The sequence below is a fragment of the Phalacrocorax aristotelis genome, chromosome 1 (assembly GCF_949628215.1).
Source record: "Phalacrocorax aristotelis chromosome 1, bGulAri2.1, whole genome shotgun sequence".
NCBI lineage: Eukaryota > Metazoa > Chordata > Aves > Suliformes > Phalacrocoracidae > Phalacrocorax > Phalacrocorax aristotelis.
This window is the reverse complement of record NC_134276.1, coordinates 107,802,334-107,830,161: the sequence shown is the minus strand read 5'-3', so window position 1 is coordinate 107,830,161 and position 27,828 is coordinate 107,802,334. Positions and strand designations below refer to the sequence as shown.

At 36.1% G+C, this 27,828-nt stretch overlaps 1 protein-coding gene across 2 annotated transcripts in view; it reads left to right on the top strand.

Moving 5' to 3' along the window:
* The window catches only part of NCAM2 (neural cell adhesion molecule 2), a 307,619-nt gene that overhangs the window by 169,396 nt on the left and 110,395 nt on the right, over nt 1–27,828 (top strand). For both annotated transcript variants that reach the window (XM_075101628.1, XM_075101635.1), the window contains 4 exons: nt 7,456–7,593; nt 12,124–12,241; nt 17,527–17,687; nt 26,048–26,193. In XM_075101628.1, coding sequence (XP_074957729.1) covers nt 7,456–7,593; nt 12,124–12,241; nt 17,527–17,687; nt 26,048–26,193 — 563 coding nt within the window. The remainder of the gene's footprint in view (nt 1–7,455; nt 7,594–12,123; nt 12,242–17,526; nt 17,688–26,047; nt 26,194–27,828) is intronic.

The window sequence follows — 27,828 nt, the reverse complement described above, 5'->3', positions numbered from 1 at the left end:
AAATATTATTGTAAAAGAAGACTAATCACATAATAGTGGAGAATGGATTTTGATTAGCCCATCAGATTAAGCAGAATTTAACCAGGTTCTGTGTTCTATAGAGAATCCATGTGCAACGGTTTCCTTCATGTGTCATTTTTTTCCAACTGGAAATTTTGTCTAGATGTGACATGAGGGTCCAAATGCGCAAAAGATTCCTTCGCAGGAACTCTTCCTGGGTTGCCATGTATGTAGGAGTTGAACACATTTTTAACACACACACTGATAAACTTTACTGTGCGCACAAAGCTATGACACTGAGCAAACACTGCATTGACTTCGGTACACTTGCACATTAGCTCAGAGAATTCCAGGTGGATAGGCTTTTTACATCATTGTGAGAATTCACTTGTATGAGTATAAGCTATCCTTTGAGTTACAAAGAGCTGGGGACAGAGGTGGTCTGTTTAGGCTAGATTCCCTAACAGCTATACTGATAAAGTTAGGTGAAGATGAATCTCACCTTCCCCACATGCAAGTTCTAAGCTTATAGAGAGACAATTAATTAGTCATATGTTTGTGTGATTTACCCCCTCAAAAACTGTGAACCACTTTTTCAGGGCTGTCTCAATATTCTTATTTGCCATTATGGGAAACAAGACTTCCCGCATTTTCTGGAAATGGAACTAACATTGTTGATGAAAAAGCTTATCCATCTTCTCATCACTCTTTATCTCTGTGTGTACTAAAACTCAAGGTTGTAGTGTATACACTTAAAATTCTTGTTCTTTACTAATTAATTTTTTTTTTTCAAAATAAAATGGAATGTTACATTCAGTCCCCTATAAAATCACAGAAACAAATGCGGAGCAGTTGCTGGGGAAAAAAAAGCTTGTTTGGTGTTTCTTGACTCAGTCTTAAACTCCTCTCAATTATGAAAGAAAATTTAGATCAGACTTCTTTCCTATTTAGTATATCCTATCCTTTCTGTCATCTACACATAGACATGAAAAAGAAATAGCAAACTTCTACCCTTAGAAAAAAGAGTTGAAATTTTGAGAGAGAGCGAGCTATAATTAAACAGTGAATGTAGGTGAGATGTAGAAGATTTTGAAAACTAAGAACTTTGAAAACAAAGCAAGATTTGGCAATTTAGCAAAAAGTCTTTTTCAAGGATGCAGCTTCAAAGATATCTCTCAAAATTTTTATTATGGCCATTGTATTTGTTTTTCCAATCAGTCTGGCTGCTGTAGGATTAGCAAAGGTAATAAAGCAACATTCCCTTTCTTTTTCAAAATCATACATTCTGAGGTTTCGAACTTTAAAATCTCAGTGCATAAATTTCTCTTTTTAACCATTTTCTTTCACAGTGTTTACAATGTGAAAAGTTAGAATGATAGAACCAGTTTTAATTTAAATAGCAGAATATTTTCCTTATGTTCTGATCTAGAGTACTATCTAAATAAAATCCCAGTCATGCTTGGGAGGAAGTGAGGTTTTAAATAATGTCAAGATACGACATCGTGAACTTTGTGATTTTTGGCAATGTCTATGTGGGTTTATAATGCATGTGGAAAGAGTATACACAAAGTCTTACAATTAAGAAATTTTCTTCACGCCTTGTGAAATAAAAAGACTCAATTTCATATTACATTTCCAGCTTCAAAATCTCCAGTAAAGGATCAATACTGTAACCTATTTGCATAATCTTAAATTAAATAACATCACATTTGTCTGTCATTCTAAATTATGCCTATTAAATAGTAAGTAACTAATTATTCTTCTTGGGTTTTAGTTCACAGTAAGCTAAAATACTGAATAATTTCATATCCAAACTGAATTGTATATTACGGTTTATTTGTGGGGCATTAGAAAGCAGTTTCTATTTTAAGCATTCGCACTGTCATAATAGGAAGATGTGAAATAATATAATTGTTTTAATTTCATGGCTTTTCTGTTATATTCTTGACCATTTTTCTGTTGCATGTGTTACAACTCTTAAGATTTTTACATCACTGACTTTTGACTATTTCCATTTTGCAATTCTTGACAGTTACTAGTATCTATATTTGTATAATCCAGTTGAACAGAAGACTGATTTCTTCTTCCAGAAAGCCTGTGCACAAAATCAGAAGTGAAAATTTAAAGATTTTTGTGGTGTAGTAGGTCTGTAGCTGAAATAGCTCTAGGTGAAATAGCCTCTCTTCATTCTCAATTAGCTTCTGTGTACTCCCAATACCTTCTCTGCTTCATTGCTAGATCCTTCTAAGATTTATAGTATCTTTTTAGTTCTGCAAACAAAGATGTGAGTAACAAACTGTGGGAGTGGCTTCCCATCATTCTTCAGTAAAAGAAAAAAAAAAAAACAACAAAAAAAACCACCCAGACCAACCCTAGTTGAACAGTGGCCTCCAAAAGCCTTTCTAGTCTTACATAGTATGTTTAAGGTTTAACAGAGTAATACATAAAGCATAATTTTCTGGGCATATTCTAAGAATTTCTCTGTTATCAAGAGTTGAATTGTCATGACTCATAATTCCGTTGTATGGGAGTTAGGGACATTTTACTAGCTAAAAAAATGAATGGGATTGTTTTCATTATTCAGATCTTATCTGGAGTCCTGCGTGACTTGCTCTGGTTTTGCACAATTCTAGGGCTTCAAAAGACATTAAATACAACTCATTCTACAGTGCTTAAGGCAAATACAGAAATTTTATGTACAGACATTTGTATATTAGTTTAAGATTGGAGTTAACCTTAGAAAAATATTAGCTGCCACTGTTCATACAAATATGCTACACATAAATTACCCACTATCTGTATAAATGTATATGTTTTACTATGTTACTGCTCAAATGATTAAGGCTTGTCAGAATTCCACTATCAGATTAGCTGTTTTATATAAATATACCACAGGTGTGGAATGTAACTATAATGCATATAGAAAATCATAGCTTGTATAGAACTGGATAGGAAATATTGGGAACTGGTGCATCCTTCATGTTTCCTGCATGCTTTGATATATTTATTATTGATTTACATTCTCAATTATGTAATTATATTTGGGCTTTTTTCCCTGCATAGGTATTTTTAGTATGTAACATGATTTTTTTCAAGCCAGCAATTTATATATGATACTTTTTGAAAATCCACCTAGGGAACTGCATGTTATCTTATGGTTGGTGTTGTCCATAGAAAAGCATGCTCTCTTATTCTGAAGGACTAGATAAGACAGACTTCAGATGAACCAGATAACCCTCTAGATCATATTGGGTAGGCTGTGGCAAGCCAGTTCTGTTCCTTCTTCAGTGTAGCGTAGTCTCTGAAAACTAGGGTTCCCACTTCCAGTCAGTAGTTTGCGCAGAATTACAGTTGTGGAAAAACTGGTGCTATTGCTCTGCAGAGACAATGTAGACCTCTTAAATACACTTGTGTAAACTGATGTGCAAAAGTGAATTAGCTTTAGATGGGTAACATGCTGTGTTTACATTTAGTCTAGAAGAAGAAATTACTGGGTTGAAAAACAGTCCCTCCTGTAGATCATCTGTGGTTTGGTTGTATGAGGGACATATTTAATAGGACTCTTGGTCTTCAACTTTTGCTGAAAGTTTTGATTTTTTTCTTTAGTCATCTCCTAGTCTTAGGACAGCTGGGCCTAACCTTTTCGTTAGACATTGCGGGTCATATCACAGAATGGCAGGGGTTGGAAGGGACCTCTGGAGATCATCTTGTCCAACCCCCTGCTTGACCAGGCACACCCAGAGCAGGGGGCACAGGGCTGTGTCTGGAAGGGTTTTGAACGTCTCCAGGGAAGGCGACTCCACACCCTCCCTGGGCAGCCTGTGCCCCTGCTCTGGCACCCACACAGTGAAGAAGTTTTTTTCTCATATTGAGGTGGAACTTCCTGTGTTCCAACTTGTGCCCATTGCCCCTTGGCCTGTCGTTGGGCACCACTGAGAAGAGTCTGGCCCCATCCTCTTGACACCCACCCTTCAGATATTTATAACTACTGATGAGATCCCCCCATAGTCTTCTCTTCTCCAGGCTGAACAAACCCAAGTCTTTCAGCCTTTCCTCATAAGGGAGATGCTCCAGTCCCCTGATCATCTTCATAGCTCTCTGCTGGACTTGCTCAAGCAGTTCCCTGTCCTTCTGAAACTGGGGAGCCCAGAACTGGATGCAGCACTCCAGATGTGGCCTCACTAGGGCAGAGTAGAGGGGGAGGATAACCCCCCTCGACCTGCTGGCCACACTCCTTCTAATGCACACCATGACACCATTGCCCTTCTTGGCCACAAGGGCACAGTGCTGGCTCGAGGTCAGCTTGTTGTCCACTAGCACTCACAGGTCCTTCTCAACAGAGCCGCAAACCTTAGTACACACCGCATATCTTGGTACACACCCTAGGACACAGTAAATTTAGCAAACGTATACCAAAAATTCCTCAAGCTCTGGTTATGAGGCACTGAAAAGACATAGGTAAACCCTCTTGTTGTCCATACCACTTAACATCTGATTTGACTGATGGGGAAGGTAGTGTGACTGTTGTTCTAAGTTAGGCACTTGAAGTTGAGTGAGGTGAGCTGGAGGAGTGTATTGCCCAGTCACTGTCCACATCCACCAACTGTAATCTGTGTAGTATAGTACACAATTTTTATTATGATATCCATGGGACAGTAACTTTATCTGTGTGCGCACTGACTCTATGTATCGTGTTGTATTACTGGTTTATTCTACTGCTCCGAACCTCCCTAATGTTCCATGGTACATGTGAGCCTATCAAGATCTAACATCTGCCTGCCAAGATTTCAGTGCATTTGTTGACCCAGACGGCCTATGCACAATTGATTCTTGCTGAGTGAGAATAGTATCATTGTGTACTTCGTGGCATTATTACAGCAACATGAACTATTCTTTCACAAGCCTACTAAAGGATAAAACATGTAAGAGCAACGATTTCTGAAGAAAATCAGACATTCAATTCATGTTCCATTGTTTTAAGTTTCCTTATAATACAATGTGTATTAGTTTTGTCTACATGCAGACAGTATTAGTGGCAGAAAAAGACCCAAAATGTTTTTATTCTATTATACCTAGTTTATATCTCTTGCTGTATCCATTATATTTTTATGTAATGAAAGTTGAAAAGATATCCAGCCAACACCTACAGTTCTTGTTTCCTCTTACTAAATGAACCCTCATTTTTTCAGCATTTTAAAGAAATAAAGGTGACCTCCAGTCCTCTTGTTCATCTCGCACACTAAATATTTAGGTTAACAACAGAAAAAAAAAAGGTTGCCAGTTCTTCAAGAGGGGATATATCTCACGTTTTCAAAACATCTGAAGCACAGATCTCTGGGAATTGTGGGGATAGGAGGGAAAAAGTGATATAATTTGTATGTGATGGTGTGTGAAATGCCATTAATGTTCAAGCATGACTTTAATAAACTAGACATAATTAGCATAAACGTGTTGAGACCATTGTTGTCCTGTAAGCCTCTATCAGGTGAAGCATAATTAAATTTTCTTTTTACATTTTCTGATAGTTATTGGTAAAGAAACAGAACCCACATGGCATAAAAAGCTGTTTTATTTCTAAATACGTATGCTCATATGTTTAAATAGACTCTTACCTATATAACTACATAAAAGCTTTTCTACCAAGTGTTATCACTGTTTTGGAATATCAGTGTTGTGTTATGGGAGATCTTTCATGCTTTAAAAATCTAGCAGTATCAAAAAGGAAAGTGAAAAATGACACTTGGTTGCTAGTTGAACTGGATGCTAGTAAATCCCATCATCCTTCAATACGGAAGGGATGACATTGGTTCAAGTAGAACGAGAAAGACAGGTGAATAACAAGTACACAGGCTCTTAAAAAACCACATACAGTGAACTGCAGGAAGTAATTCTCCTCAGAGTCCATTAATGTTGACTAGTTCTGGTGGGTTGACCTTGGCCAGCTTCCACGCACCCACCCACCCACTCTCTAACTTACCCTTCTCAACCAGACAGGGTGAGAAAATGAGATGAAAATGCTTATGGGTGGAGATGAAGGCAGGGAGATCACTCACAAATTGCCAGCAGGAGCAAAACAGATTTGAATAGGGGAAAATAAATTGAATTTATTGCCAGTTAAGTAGAATTGGATGGCCAAACACAAAGACAAAATTAAAGCAACACCTCCCCCCTCCTTCCCTCCTTTTTCCCAGACTCAACTTCATTCTTCCATTGCCAAGTCCCCTACCTCCTTCACCCCAAGCAGTGGGATGAGGAATAGGGGTTGTGAGCAGTCCATAAGAGCTCCAGCATGGGTCTTTCCCATGGGCTGGAATTTTTCAGGATAAACTTGCTCCAGCCTGGGGTCTTCCACAGACTGCATTGTGTATATCTGCTCCACCGTGCTCTCTCCTGGGGCTGCAGGGGAATCTCTGCTCCACTGCCTTGAGTACCTCCTCCCTTTCTGTCTTCTCTCATCTTGGTGCCTGCAGGGCTGCTTCTTTCATATTTTTCTCATTCCTTTCTCTCATAGTTGTTCTGCAGCATTTTTTGCCCCTTATACACATTTTCCCAGAGGTGCCGCCATTGTGGCTGTGGAGGCTCCACTGGAGCCAGCTGGAACCAGCTGTGCCCGGCACAGGGCAGCCCTGGCCTCTCCTCACAGAGGCCGCCACTGCAGCCCTCCTGCTGCCAACATCTTGCCATGTACACCCAATACAATAGTTCAGACAGAAGGAGAGAAAAGCTAAATTCAGATTCAGTTTACTCTTGTGGATTATCATTTTGCTGCTGCATGTGCAGCAAAGTGTATGCAGACTTGTTCAGAATCTGATTTTTTCAGTGAACTTAAGCTACTCAAAAGGTGTATTGAACTTCATCTTATGCTGGACTATGCAGAAGGTGGAGAGGTTTGTGGGATTATGTCTTCGTACTCATTTCTATGAAGTGTTAGATTATGGTGAGATATAATGTTGACTGAGTAATAGTGAATGAGCAAAGGAACAGGAGGAGGAAAGGAGAGCTAGTAAACTGAGATGTGGTTAAGCATAGTGCCATAAAGTGAGCACAAAGGCAGTTGGTTTAGATAGAGAATGAAGAAGCATTTTCTTACTTATTTTATTATAATTTGCTCGATGTATCTTTTTTCCACATCTTTTAATCTCTTTTATATTCTATGTAGGTGTTCATGAACATTCCACTCATTTTGCAATAAGTTATAAATCTCATGTATATTTCATGACTCCTCAGAGTAAGTAGGAAGTTATGGATGGAAGATCCAGATTACATTTTAGGAAGTAACAGCATATTTTGGAGTGGGGAAAATACCAGTTTTCCTGGCTGACATTTTAGTTTTAAACTGACAAATTTTTTGTCAATATCACTCTGCCTGTACAGAGAAAGTACATAAATATCACTCATTTAAGTTAGCATTCCTCGTGTTACTAACAACACTTAATCTCTTACTTGCCTTTCTAGATCGATTTGCAGTATTAGCAAACAACAATCTCCAAATTCTTAACATCAATAAAAGTGATGAAGGAGTATACAGATGTGAAGGAAGAGTGGAAGCCAGAGGAGAAATTGACTTTCGGGACATAATTGTTATTGTAAATGGTAAGGAGTAAAAGTTTTTGTGTTGACTTCTTGGTTTACTTGGTTATCATAGCCTATTTTAAAATATATCAGCTTCTAAAAAATCCTGATTAAACTGATTAACATTGTCGTCATGTCTGTGGTTTTCCTATAAATGCAATTGCTTAATATTTTTTAAAAATCTACTATACAGTGTAAATGGAATTCATTGCTTTTCATAATATCAGTGTATGTAAATATGTAAAAGCTGGATTATTCTTTTGAATCATTCATGGACCATTGACAATCACTGCAAGACTTGAGTTTCAGATTATAATACAGAGTAGCTCAGTTCATCCTGTATTTTTCAGTGTTTTGTCATTTACTGTTAAAAAAACACACTTGATTTTTCAGTTATTCACCTTCACTGCATTGAACATATTTTAAGTGTCCCAAAAGTTACAGATACATTTAATTAAGATTAACAGTATTACATATAGATTTTAACATTTTATTTTCCTGAGAAGTAAAATATATAATTAGTTATCTGAATAGTGCCATTATACATTTTATCAGTTTCTAATAAGCCTCTAAGAAGGAATATGAATGGATTAAGGCAAGATGGAGCATTTAGCTCAACCTGTCTCTTAAATTCAGGGTTGACCTGTTGAAAAAAAACACATCTCTTCATATATTGTCCAGAAAGGACACAGTTCCTAAAAGGTGTTTTTTATCTATACATTCTGCTTAATGTCAGTTTTTCAATGAAACTACTTCCATCATATCTGTTAGGTTCTGGGTTTTAAATGCTTTGTCCTTGACTGGTCCTTCTCAGCAAACCCCAGTTTACAGAAGTCATTATGTAAGTTGAATTCTCAGTTAATTTCAGGAGAAAGAGCAGCTTCAGGCACAGGTATTATTTAATCCACGTAGTCAAGCACTAATCTTTGAAGCAGAATTTTTCAGATTCTTGTAGACAGCATACAGACAGTGGCAAGCAAATGCGTGATAAACCTACATATTGTGATAAATATAACAGTACGTACCCTATGCACTGTGAAGACCCCCAACAAATTGCTTTCCTTTCTGTGCATTGTGGGACTGCATTACCTTGACTCCTGGTTATGTACAGTTCCAACAGTGCATCTGATAGCATTTGAAATACTGAAGAAGATTTTTTTCTGCTGCTACTTCTGTACATGGATATGAACCTACATTCCCAACATCTTCCACTTCTATCAATATTTATAGCCAGTTGAGCTGAGAGCGAGCCTGTATTTAACATAAAACATCAGATTGCAAACTATGGTCTGACTTCACATCTTTTATTGGTGGATTATATCCACAAATTTGGCTTTATATTTGGTCATATATTATGACTCTAGACAGGAAAGCTACTACACTCTTACCTCTAGACTTCAGTTCATAGTGCTGGGAGAAGGGGTTGCTAATTGAGTGACCCTGACATGGTTGCTCATGCAGAGTGGTATTAATAAAGAACTGTTTTCTGCATCATACACGAGAATAAATGTTTTCCTACACAAAGCTGAATGTATTAAAGGTGGCCCAAAATGACTTCTAGAGTAATATTAAAAACCAGAAAGAATGAAAAATTGTAGTGCTCTTTGGTGAGAAGGAAAACCTATGAATGTATTGGATTCAGAAAAGAAAAAAAGGAGCAATCTATCATCTCTGCCCGTGTCAATGATACTTGCCTATAGAATGGTTTCTTGTGCTATGTGGAAGCAAGAAAAATTAATCACCACTATAACTGTTACTATAAAATGAAGGATTAGGCCTTGCAATCGCCAAAAGAAAATGGTGAAAAGCCACTCCCTGAATGATTTAAGAACATGCTGCAAACATTCGTTCTTTCTTTGCCTGAAGTAGGTGCTTGTACCCATATTTAGGTACTTGAATAGCAGAAGTTTTCATAGTTGATGAAGCAGTGTGTGCAGGTGATGCTGACTGGAAATGTTTAACAGACACCTGGATGGAATGTTATTATTTTCCTTATTAATAACGACTTCCTTAAGAAACTAAAACTAGGGGTCTTTCAGCATTTTTTAATTTCAATTTTATTTTTTGTTTTTAGTGGAGTAGCAATTAGAATTAATTTCTTACAAATTTCTAACATTAAGAAGGAAATTTCTTGTTTTATAATCATGATGGAAATTTAAAATAGTCTAGTCTTGGGGTTAAACAGTGGGCACTTATAACTGCACATAAATAAAGATAATGATGTTAAGATGTATCTCATTTTGAAGAAAGGAATTAACAAAGATACTGGTGTGCATCTTGAAAATATTTCTTCCATTCTCCACTCCATCTGGACGCTAAGCTAGGTGACATAACATTGTCTAATTCACATCTGGCAGAGATGTAAATGACAGGAAGAACAGATGAAATGGATCGCATTTCCATCAGAACACAGCAGAGCATGTTCTCTTCTATTCCAGTGTCCAAACTAGCTGATCGTAGCAGCGGTTATTACTCAGGTCACATGCGCATAGTTTTAGAAACTAAACGCTGTAAAAGAAACTATCTGAAAGTGATATTCAGTGTTCTGGTTAGTGTTACAAGACCATGCTGAATAGTTTGAGGGTGAAAGCCCTGAAATGCAACACAAATCCTCTCTCTACTAACTTAAGAAAAAGAAGAAAGCCGAGTAAATTTGCAAATGAAACTTTAAAATCTGTTTGCCTGGATTATTGGCCCAAAAATTTAGAGGTTAATTGCCCTGGGGACATGATATTTCCATATCCAGTCTGTAGCCCAGGCAATTTCAGGTAGGAAAGAAGTGTTCTGTGAAACAGACTTTACATAAAAAAGTGTGAAAGCAACTTACAGGGAGTAAATATATGTTGGAAAACGTTTTTAGTTATAGCTGGCTGTTCACACTTTAGTTCCATCCTACGTACATACAAGAACAGAACCAATGCTAAACACTTATCTTCCCAGAAAGAATGATGAGAAAAATAAAAAATTATTTTTTAGAAGAAAAATATTTCATTTCATTTCATTGTCATCCCAGTATCTCTTGAGAGATTGAAGTGCTTAAGTAATGTGCAAACCAAGTCATCGTCCTGTAGTTCTTAGTTGTGAGCAGTGAAGAACTTGCTACTCTTGGCAAAGAATTGTTTCATCCCCTCATGTTACTGAGGATATTTTCAGATCTAGACGTTAGAATGCACTGCAAAATGTCTGAAATATTTTCTAAGTGGCATTTTTTTTTCACGGAAGATGTTGCACAACAGAAGCGTTTTGTATACTGAGTAATGGCCCATGCAGTTTCAGATAGGAATGAAGCGATCTGTTGAACACTTAATTTTCAGCACACCATTACAAAGTGTGAGAAGTATGTAACATTCAGTTACTTATCGTTGATAATTCTAGTACATTTTTTTAATAACTTGATATATTTAAGATTCAGAAGCTGAAAAGGCTTCTGAAGTAGAATACTAAAGCTAAAAATTTGGTGTAAAGCAACAGAAGTTGATTCTCAACAGTTTGTGAGAAGAATCTGTGGAAGTGCAATGGGAAGCTAAAAGCAAATTCATCTGGGTTGCCCGTTTCTTCTTCTTTTCTCTAGTGAAAGTTAAAGCTAAAAAGGATAACTCTGAGTCACTTTGATGACAGGATGTTCTTGCTAGCAGAGACCTATATTTTGTGAAAGTCTAATCTTCTTTTCCCTTTCCTCTCGCTTTCCCTGACTTTCCTTATTTTCCACCTATCCTCTTCCTTCCAATCTGCTGGGATTGTTTATATTAATTTGCTTGACAGTTAATGGAAACAGATTTAGGACAGCTGTCTTAAAATTACTGTATGAACAGAGATTAAATATCAGCCTGTGAGTTGCTCTATCTTAAATAATAGTGCTAATTATTCTGTCGGGTAGATTCTCTGTGCACTGTTACACTTTTAGTAATAGCTTCTTCCATCAAGAACAGAGAAAATATTTGCTCTCTACTACTGTTTTTTGAAACATGATTTCCAAAAAGATACTTTATCAAATTGGGTTCTGTCACATTTCACCTTTTGAAGCTGGTGATACTCCTGCCCAGGAAATATGCACGGGTTCAGTAAAAAGAATTAACTATGCATAATCCAGACTACTACATACTGACACCTGTTTTAAAAGCACTGTCTGGCATTAGTACATTGTTGTGTGTCAGCTTTATAGTTGAATTAAAGATAAAAAGGACTAGAGATACATTTTCATTTGAGATAGTTAAATCAGTGCCAGTCATAACTCTGTTGTGTCTTACACATGCTAGGTATAACTTCAGTCACTTTAAAATATTCTGTAAGAAAATTGAAGAACTGCAGCAAAACACTTTTCAAAAATTTATTCTAGTGAAGAAAAGGTTATGTTCTGATAATATTAAAGAGCTTGTGTTTAAGAAAAGTAAAGAAATACTAGTAACAGTGCTTCTTATTGTAACTTGATCCCCAAGTGTAACCATAAATTCCAAAGTCAGCAAAGGATCCTACCCTGTGCTTTGAATTTCTCCGGAAACATATAAAATAATGTATTTTCCCATTAATAGGACATTATGTTTTATTTTTCAGTTCCCCCTGCAATTACTGTGCTACAGAAATCCTTTAATGCCACTGCAGATCGAGGAGAGGCAATAACTTTGTTCTGCAGAGCCACTGGATCACCTCCACCTGAAATCAGTTGGTATAGGTAAGTTCAGTTGAAGTCTGCACATCAGAGCACGTTGTTTTAATGTATGACAATTCTTTGTCACAGTCCATTAAGCTGTGAAACCTTAATTTCTTTACTGATTTTTAAGAGCATTTTCTGCCCATTTCTGTTCTAACTTCTAAAGCTAGATTCAGTATTAATAAGTGAATGAACCTACACAAATTCAGTTGCGCTCAGGTTACCAGAAAGTGAGATAAATGTAAAAAGTTACTAAAATACCGTATTGATATGATTTCTTCTTGTTTGAGGGGAAACAAAGATGAAGCAATGAGTCCATATCTCAAAAACAATACAAGGAAAAACCTCACAGCAACTTTTGCACATGAATGCATCAGGTGAAAACATACGCAGTTATGCAATAAATAAAAATCCAATACATATCAGCAATACTGATACAAACATAAAATTTGCCCCATCTGTAAAAATAGATTCTAACCCTAACTCTCCATTTTCATGAGATTCAGAAGAAGGCATGGCTTTAGACACCCCTAGGGTATAGGAATGTTTCACTGAATAAGTTTCAAGTGTGTTTTATGTGATTTTAAAAATGTAATACTTTTTGAAAATGGAACTGCTTTTAATGTCCATATGTGGTTTTTGATGATATCAATGTCATTAACATGGTATAGCCATGTTGTTTGGGAGCTCTTACTATATCACATTTGTAAAAATTGAAATATCCATACGCTGTATATGCCTTCAGTTTTAAGAAAGATATGCATTGATCCTGAGGTATAAAGTATCTCAAACTCCTCATACCAGTGAACATTTCTATTTTAGATGCAAATAATTTGCATCTACATATATTATTTCAGGTGAATAAAAAGGTCACTGCATTTTCAAAATGTGCATAGAAGGGATTTCCATCAATCCTTAATCTCCTTTGGAATCTTTGAACAATGTTAGATTAATTTTAAAAGTTACCTTCCTTTGACTGACACCTTTATCTTAACATGCCATAAGTCAAATGTGGATTTGAATTTTTCTCTTGCGCAATTTGAATCTCAGTAGATTTAAATAAATAGAATGCAATGTTAATTCCTTAGTGTGGCTTAGAATTCAAAATCTAGTGAAGAGAAGGAAAAAGAAAAACAAAATGTTCAGAGCCCAAACTAAAGAACTGATACTGAATTCAAACTAAGGTTGAATATTCTGATTATTTATTGTCTTTGAAGTAATTTTTTACAATATGTGTCTTATCTGGTCAAAATTATTAAGAGTTGTCTGAAATCTGGTATCCTAAATGGCCTTGTTGTAAGACAACCAGCATTAATGTTTCATATTGTTAAGAAAGAATGGATAAATTTTGAGTTTGTGGATATCTCTGTTTACAATTGTGGGGAGATTTCAATATTTTATAAATATTACAGTACGTACACAGGCTAAGTGTCTTGGAGAGACACTTATCTCTGTCTCCTGATCAGAGCCTACTGAAAGATTTTCCTTTGGTTTGCCAGCCCCTGAGGCAACTGACTTTTAAACCATTCATTAAATATCTTTTTAAAGATTTTATTAAAGCTTTACAGGCTGGTGTACTGGATACTGGATCCTAAGTGAGGAAGCTTCTGTTTTGTTCCTATATAAGGAACTAACTCATAGTGAGGAATATGAAGAATATTGGCTTATTTACCTCCCTTCTGTGTTGTGGGTTTGTAGTTGGTTTTCTTCCCTTTCACTGTCTTTTTATTTTGTCTTATTAGGCTATAAAATCTTGGCAATAGAAAATACTCTTGATTTTTTATTTGCTGACAATGAGAGGGTGTAAAGTAGTAGGTGGAAAAGGCCCCTGGTCTCTGTAAGAGAATTTCATCATTGATATGCAAACAGGGAACAATTATTTTTTCTGGAGGAAGCAAACTTGATTCTCTATTGTATTCCAGTGCTAGATTTCTGCATCAAATTTCTGAAACCTCTGTCCTGAACTGTCCTTTTCACTCACATGCTGATAGCCAGTTAAACAGATTCAGAATCTCCTGATAGACCTTAGTTTTCTAGAATATTTCAGATCCTTTTCCTTTAGAAATTGGACTGAGCATAGGAAAACTAGATCAACATAATTCTTGATTTGGAGAAAAATCTGGAAAGCATTGGCAATGGTAGGAAAGTCTATCAAAACTGATTTATCTAATATTAATATGCATGTTGTCCTTTAAGAACCTAATTGAATCCATTTATCAGAATTAATGGCCAAGTTGTCATATACCCACTTTTACCCTGTTTAGTGTATTTTTTGATGCTGAATCTAAGTTGATATTAACCTCAGTTTTATTTAAGTGTTTCTTTTTTAGTAAACAAGTGGAATTACATCTTGAATTTGATTAAGAGTTAATGCTGATTTTGGAAGGATTCTAACCTCTGGTTATGGCAAGTTGTAGGAATTGTGTTCAGTTTTATTCCCACCCGTACCATTTATCTATGTGAGTTCAGTCATTTTATTTAATTTGTCTCAGGTTAACCATTTGTAAAATGGGCATGTGAAATAAAGTAATTTAATGGAAGTCTGTTTTCTGAATACATAACTATGCTAAGGAAAAAAGTCCAGAGAGGTGCAAACTATTATAACAGAGAATAATGTTTCCTGGTAAAACATTCAAAACTATACTGAGCATTCTGGAGAGCTGAGGAAAAGCTCTGATAAGAAGGGTGGGAATGATTTCTACTCCATTCTGCTGGAGGATTTTTGTTATATTGTATAGAAAGTACATCAGTACCTGTTGACATAGTTCATCAAGATTAAGGACCTGTTTTATACACAGTTCGGTGTCCTCATGTCTCTGTTGCCTTTTAAAATGTGCTCTGACACCAGCTATTGTCTCATTTGCTCTATTGAAGTTTCTTTAGCAAGGCCTGCGTGATTTGGTTCTATCATTGTGTAGTCTTACCTTCCGTACAATCCACTGATATTTTAGTCAATAAAAAAAGAAATTCTCTTGATTCTCTTTTCTGTTGTTTCCCTTTTGGTTTGCAATGAACTGAACAGGTCAACTTCAGCTAGGCCATGAAAAATGGCTATATTTTTAAAATCAAATGACAGTACTGTTGAGGTGGCTTATATATCTCTCTGCATTGACTGTAAGCGAGATGCTGGACACAAGAGTAGTTTCAAGCTTTAAACTCTTTTTAAGACAGTATGTAATGTGGTAAAGCTTCCGCTATTTATGTTGACCCTTTTCATTTCCAGGTGCTGACAATGTTTACGATTTTGTCAGTTTAAAACGGGGGCATCTGAACTAATGTGTCAATCTGTCTCAGAAGAGAGATTACACACTCATTTACAAATTTGTCAGTTTGAAACACCTATTCAAAAAGGAAGGTCAGCAAGGTTTAGTTGCTGCTCTGTTTAATACGCATATATACTTTGTTGGTATTTCATGGACTGAGAGAATCTAATTCTTTCACCACATAACTGATATCTCTATTGAAGCTGATATTACATTAGTGTGAAGTATAACCTTCAGAGAAGCGACACACTAATAGAATTAAATTAGCTGGGATTGAATGATAAAGATCCCAATGTACAGGTCATGAACTGGAAATCTTCACTCCTGTGAATAGTCCTACTGAAAGCTCGATGATTGTTTACATCTGTGGAGATAATTTACGCTAGTAAAGTTTAGCTGGATCAATCCCCTTATCTTTACTGACAGGACTTAGAATTATCTGACAGAAGAAATAATCCACTTTTAATGTGTTATGTTTTTCTGTTCTCCAATATCGGCATCAATCTGAATCTCTCCTGTTCACTAGGGGGTCCAGGGAAATGATCATAATATTGTTTCTGCTTAGGAATTGTCATAAATACAGGCGATGTTTGTAATAACAGGCATTTGGAAATTACTTCTGACCTTGAAAATAGACTTTTGTCTCCTAGCAGAAATCACTAAAATTTTTTGTGAAACCACCTTTGTGGAAAATTAGATCTTTTCTGTTGTGCAAAACAATTTCTGTTACTTGCTTTGGAAAGGAGATGAATGAGTATCACAATACCATCTTGAAGTGGACAACTAAGCAGACTAGAGTAATTATAACAATGTTACTAAAATGCAAGCTATATAGATGTCAGGAGAATCCTATTAGTAGATGTTAATAATCCCAAGAAAGAAGCAGTATTCTCATTTTTAGAGAAAATATTATTTTAGAAAATATGAAATATATGTAGTTATCAGTCTTATGTGAGTAGAAAGAAAGTGAAAATCATTGTTGCTCAAATCTTGAAATAAAACTAGATGTCCTAAACTGGGCATATTGAATAGAATATTTCCATTATGCATACTCGTTTCATTTTACAAACAGTTTGTTCTCAAGAGGTGGGTATTGTCAGCAGCGTTTTCAGCGCTTATGAAAATAAGGCATATTTTATGTAGGTGATTCTGAGAGTGGACTGTTGATGATTCAACAAAAATATGATCAAAAGAAACCTACAGCAAACAGGCAGAATGGGAGGAAATTTAAAAAGTTAGAACTGCACTCTTGAAAAAGAAGCTGTCTTGATAGCTGTGTGTAAGCCAAGGTGCTCAAATGGACCGGTCAAACCCCGATCAGCCCTCAGAATTGTTCACAGGTTTTATTATTTCTGCACCATCTGGTCAGAACACATTCTAACATCTGGAGACATGCCTGCTTACGAAGTTGTGGCTAGCCAGCAACAACTGAGAGGAAATAATTTGAAGGGTTCTTCATGTGCCAATAGGCTCTAAAGTAGTTTAAAATATTTTTATCATTTGGTACATTGTTACTAATGTGAACTGCAGCAGTTACCCTTTGAAAATACCCTTTTAAAAGTTTCTCATGTACAAGTATTTCTATAACTGATTACCTTCTATCCTTCCTTGACTATAAGCCATATGTTACAGTTCTATTCACAAGCATTTTTCTAACATTAAGTCAATATTGAACATTTAAGAATAATGATACTATAGTATTTTTAATATGTATATATTTTAGAACCTTGACAATAAAATTGAGGGGCTGGGGTCTTGAATATCAAAATGCAGTTCAGAATGTTTTGCTTTTGTCTAGAATGTGCACATTCTTATGAAAAATCACTGTGATCCCGCAGAACAGTTTTTGTAATGCTAAAATCAACTCCACTCTGTACATACTGTCAATTTATGCCGCGTGAGTTAATGCATTTTTGAGGCTAGAATAATAGAAGTCTCTTCCCTCAAAGGTTGTTTTCGACATACTGATGCTTCCATAGCACATTGTTTCAGACTTTGGAACCTGCTGGTTGATTTATACATCTTTTGTTGGGTTTTTTTTAGGAATGGTAAACTTATTGAGGACAATGAAAAATATATGCTGAGAGGAAGGAATACAGAACTAACGATAAGAGATATAAAAAATATTGATGCGGGTCCTTATATCTGTAATGCTAAAAACAAAGCAGGAAATGATAAAAAACAGACATTCCTTCAAGTTTTTGGTAAGTACTGCATAGTATGTTCCATCCTTCCTTTTTAAATGTAAACAGTAGGGACTGAGGTTATAATTCACAATTTTCAGTGGAACAGTATTCCTGCAAAGTGTCTACTGATGCAGCAAACCAGTTGCTGTATAATATTATAGCTTTTTCCTCCCCGTTGGCTACTTCAACCTTTACGCCTGACTTTAATTTTGAAAAGGCTATCTTCAGCGTTCGCTTTTCTACTATTCAGATACAGTACAGTGGAGTGTTAAATTGTAAATTCACTCTGGTTTTCCTTTAAAAGTTATCTGCTTGCCAAGAAAACCAAGAGGAGAAAGGGGGGAAAATCTAAAAAGGGAAAAAACAGGTTGTTTGGACTTGTAAACAGTGTTTTTTAATAAGAAGACAACAGGTAGAGGTGTTCCTGATATTTTTATTTGTTTTCCTTTCTTGGGTTTTATTTTTTAAGTGCAGGATTGCAGATGTAGTTACAAAAATATTGTCTGGTCTGAGTTTCAAAGGACAAAAGTAATAACATGAAAACTTATTTCTTTTTCTATGCTCTACCACCCTATCTGTGTTCATGATTCTCTCCTTTACATAGAGCTGATAATTCCTTTGAGGTTTTTCTATAGCTATAACCTAGTGAGAGTAGGCATCTGTGAGAATGTAGAAAACCTCCCTCAGAATCATTGTGCAGGATCAAGGCTGTAGCTTACTTACGAAAAACCTACAAAAAAGTAATATGATGGGTTTATTTACATTAACTAGAAGTTGTAGTAGAGAGAAAGAGTATTTATATTTGAAGAGCTAAAGCATATACGTAGGACCACAGAAAATGAAATTTAAAGGCCCAGGTAAAACTAGTAGTAATGTTACAAAGTGAAACAGTTCTAACAGGGGAGGCTAATCTGGTAATTTGCACTGGAAGAGCTAAACTATTAGGTTGAATGATGCTGTCATTTGGGATCTGGGAGCCTGAGGCTGAAGATATGATGTCTAGCCCATGTTTCTAGGCTGCAAGTTTCCAGTCTGTTTAGTTTTCTCTACTGGGGAAACCATTATGAATCTCCGAACCACACGTTCCTGTACCTTTCCAGTTATAATTCCCTGTTTGTGAAACGGCAAGGCGAGAATGTCACGCAGGATTCATGTCGTGGGGCAGACCTGGCCGTTCAGCAGCGCAGTGCTGCTTCTGCTTTGATCTCAGTGCCTTCTCTCACATTCTGTTTGCCTCTCTGGCTCTCCCAGAGTACTGAACTGGTGTTTCCACAGAACTGTCTGCAGTGCCTCCCAGATCTCTTTCCTGAGCGTTTATAGCTAATTAGACACATCACTGAGTGTGTATATTTAGAGTTATTTTTCCTGTGTGCTTTAATATTGGATATATTTAAATTAAACTATAATAATCCATGTACTGTTAGTGTGACCTTAGGGAATAGTATCATAAAGTAAACCTCCTACCTTATTTGTAATCTCCAGAGCTAGTGTGATTTTAGTCTAATATTGCCTTTACAAATTTCACGTCTACTTTCAATCTGAAACTGCGGAGCAGGGTTGTTGTATTTTCTCCTACAATGAACTTTACTTTTTCATTTGTCTCTTTCACACAAGTTAAACTCCTAGTCACATATACAGCCAACAACTTATTATACTTTTCTTCCCCATAAATGTATTCAAAAAACTGCAGTCTGAAAATCGCAAGGCAGATGGCTGATTATTATAACTAAATAGTACACAAACAGCCAGTTTGTGTTAAAATGACCTATTAAATTACGTCATTCATTCCCACTCCATTAGCTTGCTTGTCTCGCCTACCTGCTATCTCTAATTTTAATTTACAGTGCAAACTCCTTGGGGCAATGACTATTGTTTCTACTGCAACAGGGCTGTGGCAGGGTTGAAACTTGTAGTAACAGTAATGTAACCATAATGCAATAAAAATAACAATAACATTATAGCATTCAGCATTTAAAATTTCTGCTCCACACTTTTGAATGGACATACCCATCTTAGTGCCATCTAACACCTGCATGTGTTTAGTTTCCATGCATGACCTAGATTTGTTTGTTCAACATCTTCTTTGGTTCCAGTATCAGTGTTAAAAAAGCTATTTTGTCCTCATATCAAATTCCTACTCTGACAGTTTTTCTGGAACACTAACATGTGTATAGAAACCTATATGCACACGCACTTCTCTCCCCAGTTCTTCATCTTTATTAGTTCTTTTTATCTGTTCTACTGAATAAGACTTAGAAGAGTAAAGAAAGGCCTGTTTCCCTCAGCGGGTTTCTTACTGATCACGATTTGGTAATCTCTGTCTGTCATCCTGTTATCTACTATAGTTCTCTCTGTATCAGTATCTGTTACTACCTAAAAGATCTCATCCATATTAATGCTTAGGACTTGTGCTAAGATTTTTGATACAAATTCATTTATGTTTAGTTCTTCTGAACAGCTTGAAGCCATAGGTGTTCCTCCTTGAATTCTTAAATTTTTTTTTAGTATTTTGCTCTGCTTGATATCTAACTTTTTAGATCTTTCACTCATATTATTCAGTTTCATTATTTACATCACAAAACAACTCAGATCAAATCAGTCATATACATATGTGTGTATGTGTGTTTAGATACATGTGAATACACATTTTGAATTATGAAATAACACATTTTTACAGCGTGTGGGCACCTGAAGAAAAATTTCCTAAATAACATAATAATAAGCAACTGCTTTAAAAGCAGTCAAGAAAATTCGGTCCCTTAAAACCTTCCTACATCATCTTACTTTCTAAGACCTAAACATGTATTTCTTCATCATCCACAGTGATGGCAGTAGAGTACATTACCTTAAAATAAAAAAATCTAAGGCTAAATGAAACAAAATTAGCTTTAATTAAAGACCTAGTTATGCTTTATAAGAACAGTGCTTATGCTCTGAGGACAGTATTTATGTCTTCGTTTTGCTGGTTCTTCAGTTGCCCATTTCCACTCCCTAATCACTCAAATGCTGGGTTCTGCTATTCCATGAGGCATAAACAATTAATGTTCTCAGCAGGTTTTCCCTCTTCTGTACATATGCCATAGAAAGAGACATTTCTATGTCTAGAAATTTCTATCTCTAGAAAGGGAAAAAATATTTTTTCTTTAATCAAAATTAGTAAAAAAGTAAATGGGAAGGAATTCTAGAATATGTTCATCTGAAGTTCTCCAGGGTATAGGTGTTTTACCTACATAATCAATAAGAGGGTAGTCTGAGCTTATCAAAAATATTTCGTTGGCATTTCAGTAGTTTCTGACAATTGATTTCATGAAACTCAAATGAGGAAAAAATACCTCAAGAAGCACTACAAAAGACTCTTTATAGTTATTGTATAGTTTGAGCAGATAGCATTTTTTAGTTTCTAGATGTCTTTATCTGTCATCAGGCAGATGAGAGGAAATGTAATGGACCTCTCCTGTCTTATTGCTCTTAGATGTGTTCCAAATGTTAAAATTAAAAATATTTAGGTTAATCTAGGCCCTCAAAAGCCATGCATCTTTGAACCAAAGAGACTGCAGTAAGTCTGTAATAAGATTGGAGTAAGAAGTTGCCTAAATTTTTTCCATTATTTTCAGGCTTAATGACTGCATTCCTTTTATACTTATAGTGCCTGGAACACACCTAGTTAATTTTCCTTTGAGCCTAATAAGTAAAGTAATACTTGTTTTAGTTTAGGTTGGGGTTTTTTTGGTGTTTCCCCCCCCCCCCCCCAAGATACTATTGAATACACACCTAAAAGCTCTTTTATTTAAATTCCCTAGAAAGGGAATCCCATGGAACCGTGTATGGAACTGTCTGTGCCTGCTCAGCCCAGATATTATGAAGTGTACCAATTGCAGCTTCACAAAGTGCAATTCATCAGTTCAAGATGTAGTGTCAAAAGTTCATACGTTTTCTGTGTTCCTTCTTCTTACCTCCTTACTTGTTTGGAGCACCTCTAATTTTTAATATAAAAATGATGCAATCTATAAAGGCAGCCGTGCCAGCTCTCTCAGAAAACAGGTCTTAAATCCATTTGAGCATGAAGCAGTAATATAATTTTAACATGTACAAAGACTCAGGTTTATCATGCCCTAAATCAAGCCAACACTTCATGCTGATGTGTACGCGAATACTTATTATGACAGACATCAAGTTTCAGGAATCTGTTTCTTAGATATTTCCTTGTTGGACTCTAGCTTTTTTACTAAATTCAAATTGTACCAGCAGTTTGCAGAAGGATGGGGTTGCAGTTTTTCTACCTGATACAAGTGTGGCTGTGCAGGAAGATAGCATAAGAATATGATTCCTCGTGTCACGTTAATCAAGAGATGCTATCAGGCAGTGATACAGACATATACTAAGTCTCTCGCCAGTAAATCCATGTTTGTATTAATAACAAGCTGTTTAAAGCAGTTCTTTTCAAGAGATACAATCAGGACTATCTCAAGCTTTATATATGAGCTGTTTCCAAAGTCTGATGAACCTCTTTTGTCAAAGATATGGGTAGAACTCTGTGAATTCAATATATTGTGTACCTTTTTCAAGAAACCATTTGTAAGCAACCAACAACAAAACTAGAACCTCAGATTGCTATACAAATTCTTCTTAAGCTTTTTGGGGAGGCTGTAAGATGCACAGCAATGAGCTTAAATTTTCTGATAAAAAGGTATTGCCCTTGTCTGAGACAAATCCAGAAGAGGCCATGGAAGAAATCTGAAATTTATTGAGGAAGTGTTGAAGAATTTAATACCAGCCTTCTCTCCTCAGAGAGCAAACTTTCCAACCAGTAAATGTTATTTCTCTATTTGGCAGCATCACTCTGTTAATAGTTTAAAAATGCATGTCTAGTAATGAGCAGTTCCTTTTCCTTACAAATACAAAAATGTTAATCAAGCTTAAGCATAACTCCTTTCATTTCAGTCAGGTCATTCAGTTTACAATTAAGTACATTAGAATACAAATATTTCAATATTTTTGACTGAAGAAACCAGCAAAGACCTGGAGGCTTCTTGGATTGATGTTCCAAGACCCTGCATTTTCATTTGTTTCATATTTGCTAGAGTACAGCAAGCAAATACCAATTCAGTTCAAGAATGACCTTGTCAGTTTAGAAAGAACAGTTAAAGAATTGGCAGGGGGAACCTGCTTCAGTGTTTCTGTAAATACTAGTCTTGGCATTCTCAAGTAAGTATTGTTATTTACACGTATACAAAAGAATGTTAATATTTTCCAGTGTCCAAAATATCATAAAGAGTAGTCAAACAGTATAAAAACTTCTAGTCAATAGCAAGTTATAACTCGTGACCTGCAAAAATGAAACAATTAAAAAATACCCCCCATTTGAAGTCTCTTCTTCTTCCTAGTAATAACTGTCAGCTAGATATATTTGATGATTAAACAGTGTTTATTCCTTTAAATGTCAGCTGCTTATGTCTAAAATGTCAGACTAAAACTTTTTGTCTTGTGATCCAATTGTAAGAAAGCCTTAAAAAAAATTAGTATGTAAGTCTATGATTAAAAATTAAAAAGTATTAGTTATATGTACTAGAACATGCATCATCTTGAGAAGGTCATATCGTCTGTCATGTCCAGATAGGGAAATCCTCTTGTTCTGATGGAAATAATGTCAATCCAAATTTTGGAAATTTCTGATATAAAATAATGTGTACAATACCTTTTTTTTTTTAATGACTGTTATATCTGCCATACCTCTTTCCTTGTTTCTGGGGTGATATTATATCAAAGGTAAGAAAGGAAAGAACAGATTACGTTGTAGCCAGGAGACATGGCTATAGAAATAGATTACCTGAATTACCCAAGGTAGAATATTTCATAGGCATTTGGATGATCCTGAAAGTAAGTTTAACATGGGTATCTTATATCTCAAATTATTTTTTGTAGTTTTTTCAAATGACATCCCTTCTTACACTATTGAGGAGAGTTTCAGCTTTTCTTAGCCAAATCGATGTCCTGCACTAATGCTTTTGCTTACTACCTTCTACTGCATCCAGTAAAGCTGGATCCAGTTGACAGTTCAAGAGCCACCGATCACCCAGGGTATTTTCTTTCTGCACACAATGTCACTCACCATAGATTATATCTTAATGAAGCAGGATATTAGTGCAGTGCTTTGTTAGGTAAAATACAGCCTGTTTTTCATCTCTATGCAGTAAACACACAATAAGTTATTTGTAATAGTCAAGGGCAAAGAGACAGCAGACGAGCAGCAGAAGGAGTATGGAGATAAGGAATGAAAAATGAGACCAAGAATGGTGTGGTGGAAATGGGTAAAAGAGAGGTAGGTGTTGCATCTGGATATAGCAAGTTTGAACCCGGTTTTAATATTTTTCTTGGTACAGCTGAATGCAGCATCTGTGAGAAAATGGACATAAATGACATAGTGGTCATAACACGAAAAAGGAGACTAGACATAAGGAAAACATTCCTCACCATGAAGCAGTCAAGCACTGCAACAGGCTGGTGAGAAAGGCTGTGCAGTCTCTGTTCTTGGCATTTTTCAAGCTAGTGCTCAACACATCCTTGAGCAATCTGGTCTGAACAGGGTCTTTGACCCTGTGTTGATGAGGAGGTTGGTCAAGATGACCTCCTGGAGTCTCTTCCAACCTGAATGATTCTTTTTCCCTTTTGATCCACTAACATAAGCCAATATGATTTTTCTAAGTAGCATATACTTGTGTAAACCCATTAGAAAATAGGTTACCTTTCTGTTTATTTTCTGCTTCATAAAATATACTATAGCAGTGCTTCCTCAAAAGCAAAACTGAGGAAAATTACACAGAAAATACATTATTTTCAACAAATGTCCTTGATATGTACAGAGTCAACGTTAAGAGCTGCCAAAATTAAGTTTACTCATGTAAACTTAATTCACTGGTTTTGGGTGTAAACATACTGAATCATATTCTTATTACATGATTATATGCTAGGTTTTCCAGTGGGATGTGTGTCATTCAATGTGTAAAGTGGATAGGTTCAGAGAAACATATGTGAGTGAGTATATAGGGCCAAAACCTCTTTTATGACGATACTAGCATGCCGTGGAAGAGAGTAAGAATGCATAGATCTACGATAGAGTTCTTGTATGATATTGTACAGATAAGTCCTCTAAACAGAAGTGTTCATGTGTAACCAGAAATTATATTGCATATGTAAATAACCTGACAGGGAACAGTATAGATTGAGACCTGTAGTTGCTGTGTACTTGTAGCTATAAAGTGGAATGATTTGAAGAATGCAAACAATATCTAGAATATTTAAATTGTGTTTTACCACCTATTTGCTCAGTAAGTAAGGATTAATAGCTTTGTATCAAAGGACTCTTCAGTTCTTAATAGTGTTAATACCAGTGCAATATGTTTGTTGTGAGGAGATTTTGTTAAATACAGTAATTTACGTAAGCCAAATACTTCTAAAGATCAAAGTCCAAGAATATTAATGCGTCTGTATTTTTTCCAAATAATTTGTGTTTGAAGACAAACACAGATTATACAATCAAAGGATGCCTGAGGCAGGAATGCACCTCTGAGCAGGTGTCTCGGAAGCATTTCTAGTCAGGTTTTGAATATCTTCAAAGATGGATACTCCACAGTCTCCTGAGTAGCTTGTTTAGTCACCCCCTCAGTAAAAAAGGGTTCTCCTCTTCTTAATGGAATTTTCTGTGTTTCAGTTTGTGTCCATTGCCTCTTGTCCTGTCACTGGGCACCACTAAGATTCTGGCTGCTCTGTCTGCACTCACCTCTATAAGGTATTATGCACATGGCTAAGATCTTCCAGAGCCTTCTCTACTTAAGGGCACATTGCTGGCTCATGGCCAGCTTCTTATTCACCAGGACCCCCTGGGTTTTCTCTGCAGAGCTACTTTCCAGACAGTTGGTTCTCAGCCTACACTGGTGCATGGAGTTATTCCTGCCCGGGTGGAGGAGGATCGTGGAAATGTTAAATCTTTGCTTCATTCCTGAAGTGCCAGAGATCAGTGAGGACTAGCTGCTTCCTAAGGGACAGTGAGCCAGGAGCAAAACGCATGAACATAGCCACCAGGACAGGGGCCTCATCAGTCAGGACCCATCCAACACTACCCCAGTGACGGAGCAGGCAGCCCTGGGGGGGTATCAGCCATGCTGAGCCAGGAGTCCAGGTTATCAGACATACAGAAATGGTTGTGTGCAACATGAAGTCAGAAAAGTTGATTGCTTTTATAGATGGTAATGTTAAACCTTTAGTTAATCCTAAGTAAACAAACATGAATGTGCTTTAAAAAAAAAAGGAAGGTTTACAAGATAGATTTTGTCATGATATTCTTTCTGCAGGATGAGTAATATAATTTGTATTTTTAACAGTACAGCCTCAAATAATACAACTTAAAAATGAAACTACATTTGAGAATGGGAAAGCCACCCTCATCTGCGAAGCAGAAGGAGAACCTATCCCAGAGATTACTTGGAAAAGAGCTATTGATGGAATAACTTTCTCTGAAGGTGACAAGGTAAATCAGCCTTTAATGTCTAAAATATCTAAATATGTATTGTCTGGCTAATCTTTTTGTAAGCAGAAGATTAATGTAGAGATAGATTAAGTCTAGATTTCTCTGGAGTTGGAGTGAATTGCTACTTTCCGAGGTAGTAAGAGAGACGTGGAGATTCTAAATTTTAAATTGAAAGAAAAAACAAAGAAAAAAGCCATTAAAGTGCTGAAATGTAATTCACGTTATCAGGTCTATATTTTCATGCATAACCCCTACTAGGGTTTTCAATTTCATCTTGGTCATAATGGCTTCCCATAGCCCTTCTTGACTATATTTGGACTGTGTCCAGTATTTCTCAAAATGCGGTAGCGCTTATAGAAATCTGAAAAAAAATTCTGTATACTTTAGAGTTCTTTATTTCCCACTTCTGATGGGTTTTTTTTTTCCCTATTTTTCTCTTACATTTTTCCTCACAAAGAGCAAGTACAGTATAACTACAAATTGAGCCCATTTTCCCATTTTGTTTTCCCGTTTTCATGTTTTATTACAAAAGTAAGTTGAGTAGAGAAAGATTACAGTATGACAATGAAGCAAGTCACTTACTGTGGGAACAAGAGCGGTAATTAGATGGAACGGTGAAGGCAAAAGTGAATGGTGCAATGTTATTCCTAACCATGTAGATAACAAGCTGTTTCTACAGAGCTCTTTTTCCTTTTTTTTGAATAATTTTCTTTTAGTTTTTAAAAAAGAATTTTCTTCTTAATTTCCTTACATAAACTACAGAATTTCTCTGCACTGGTTAAAGTACGAGATACCATCTTTCTGGCTGGCTAATTCAGATTTTTACACCAGATTATCAATCTGGTCCTCTTGCAGATGTTTGCGCATTCATAGCTCTTGCTTAAAAAAACAATTCACAAACCTATACAGCAATCATGCCAATAAGGGAATTAGATACACAGTGTCACTCAGTTCATAGGGAATTGCCATATATTAAGGAATTATGTATTTCCATTATTTGTGTTCTGAAGGAGAATGTCTGGTCTAGTCTCTGACTTGACCTTTCCTGTAATGCAGGTGGTTTATGTGAGGCTCTGTCTACCATTTTCCTGCTCTGTGATTTCCATTTTGGGGCAACATAACAGTATTTATATCATTTTTTTCTAATAGTTTTGCATTAAAATAAAACCGTTTGTCTCCTCAAATATTTCAAGTCAAAGGTCATCTTTCTGACCCACAAAAAGAGTACACTTGCTTCAAAGGTTACAAATGCAGCCTTTCACTGATGTTTGGAATGTTCCTAAAATAAATTTGTTGTATCAGAAATTGAAAATGAAAGCAAATCGCAGAAACAAGCTAAAAAATATCGATGCAACTGAAACCTGAAATTTATCCAGTGCTTATATAGGTCAGTATTACATTCTTAATTCAAACTGCAGATGGTTAAGTTATCTAGATGCGTTACTGTAGCATTTTTTGAACTGTGGTTCAACTGAATAATACTGACAGCTAAACTAAAACCTATATTCAGTTTCTACTAGTGTGCTGACCTACTATGTGTGGAAGATAAAAAGAATGAGAGTAAATGCAGTTCTATGGTTTCCTTTTGTTCTTGCCAATGCGAGAATTCTATGTGTAGTGCTCATGGGAGAGTTT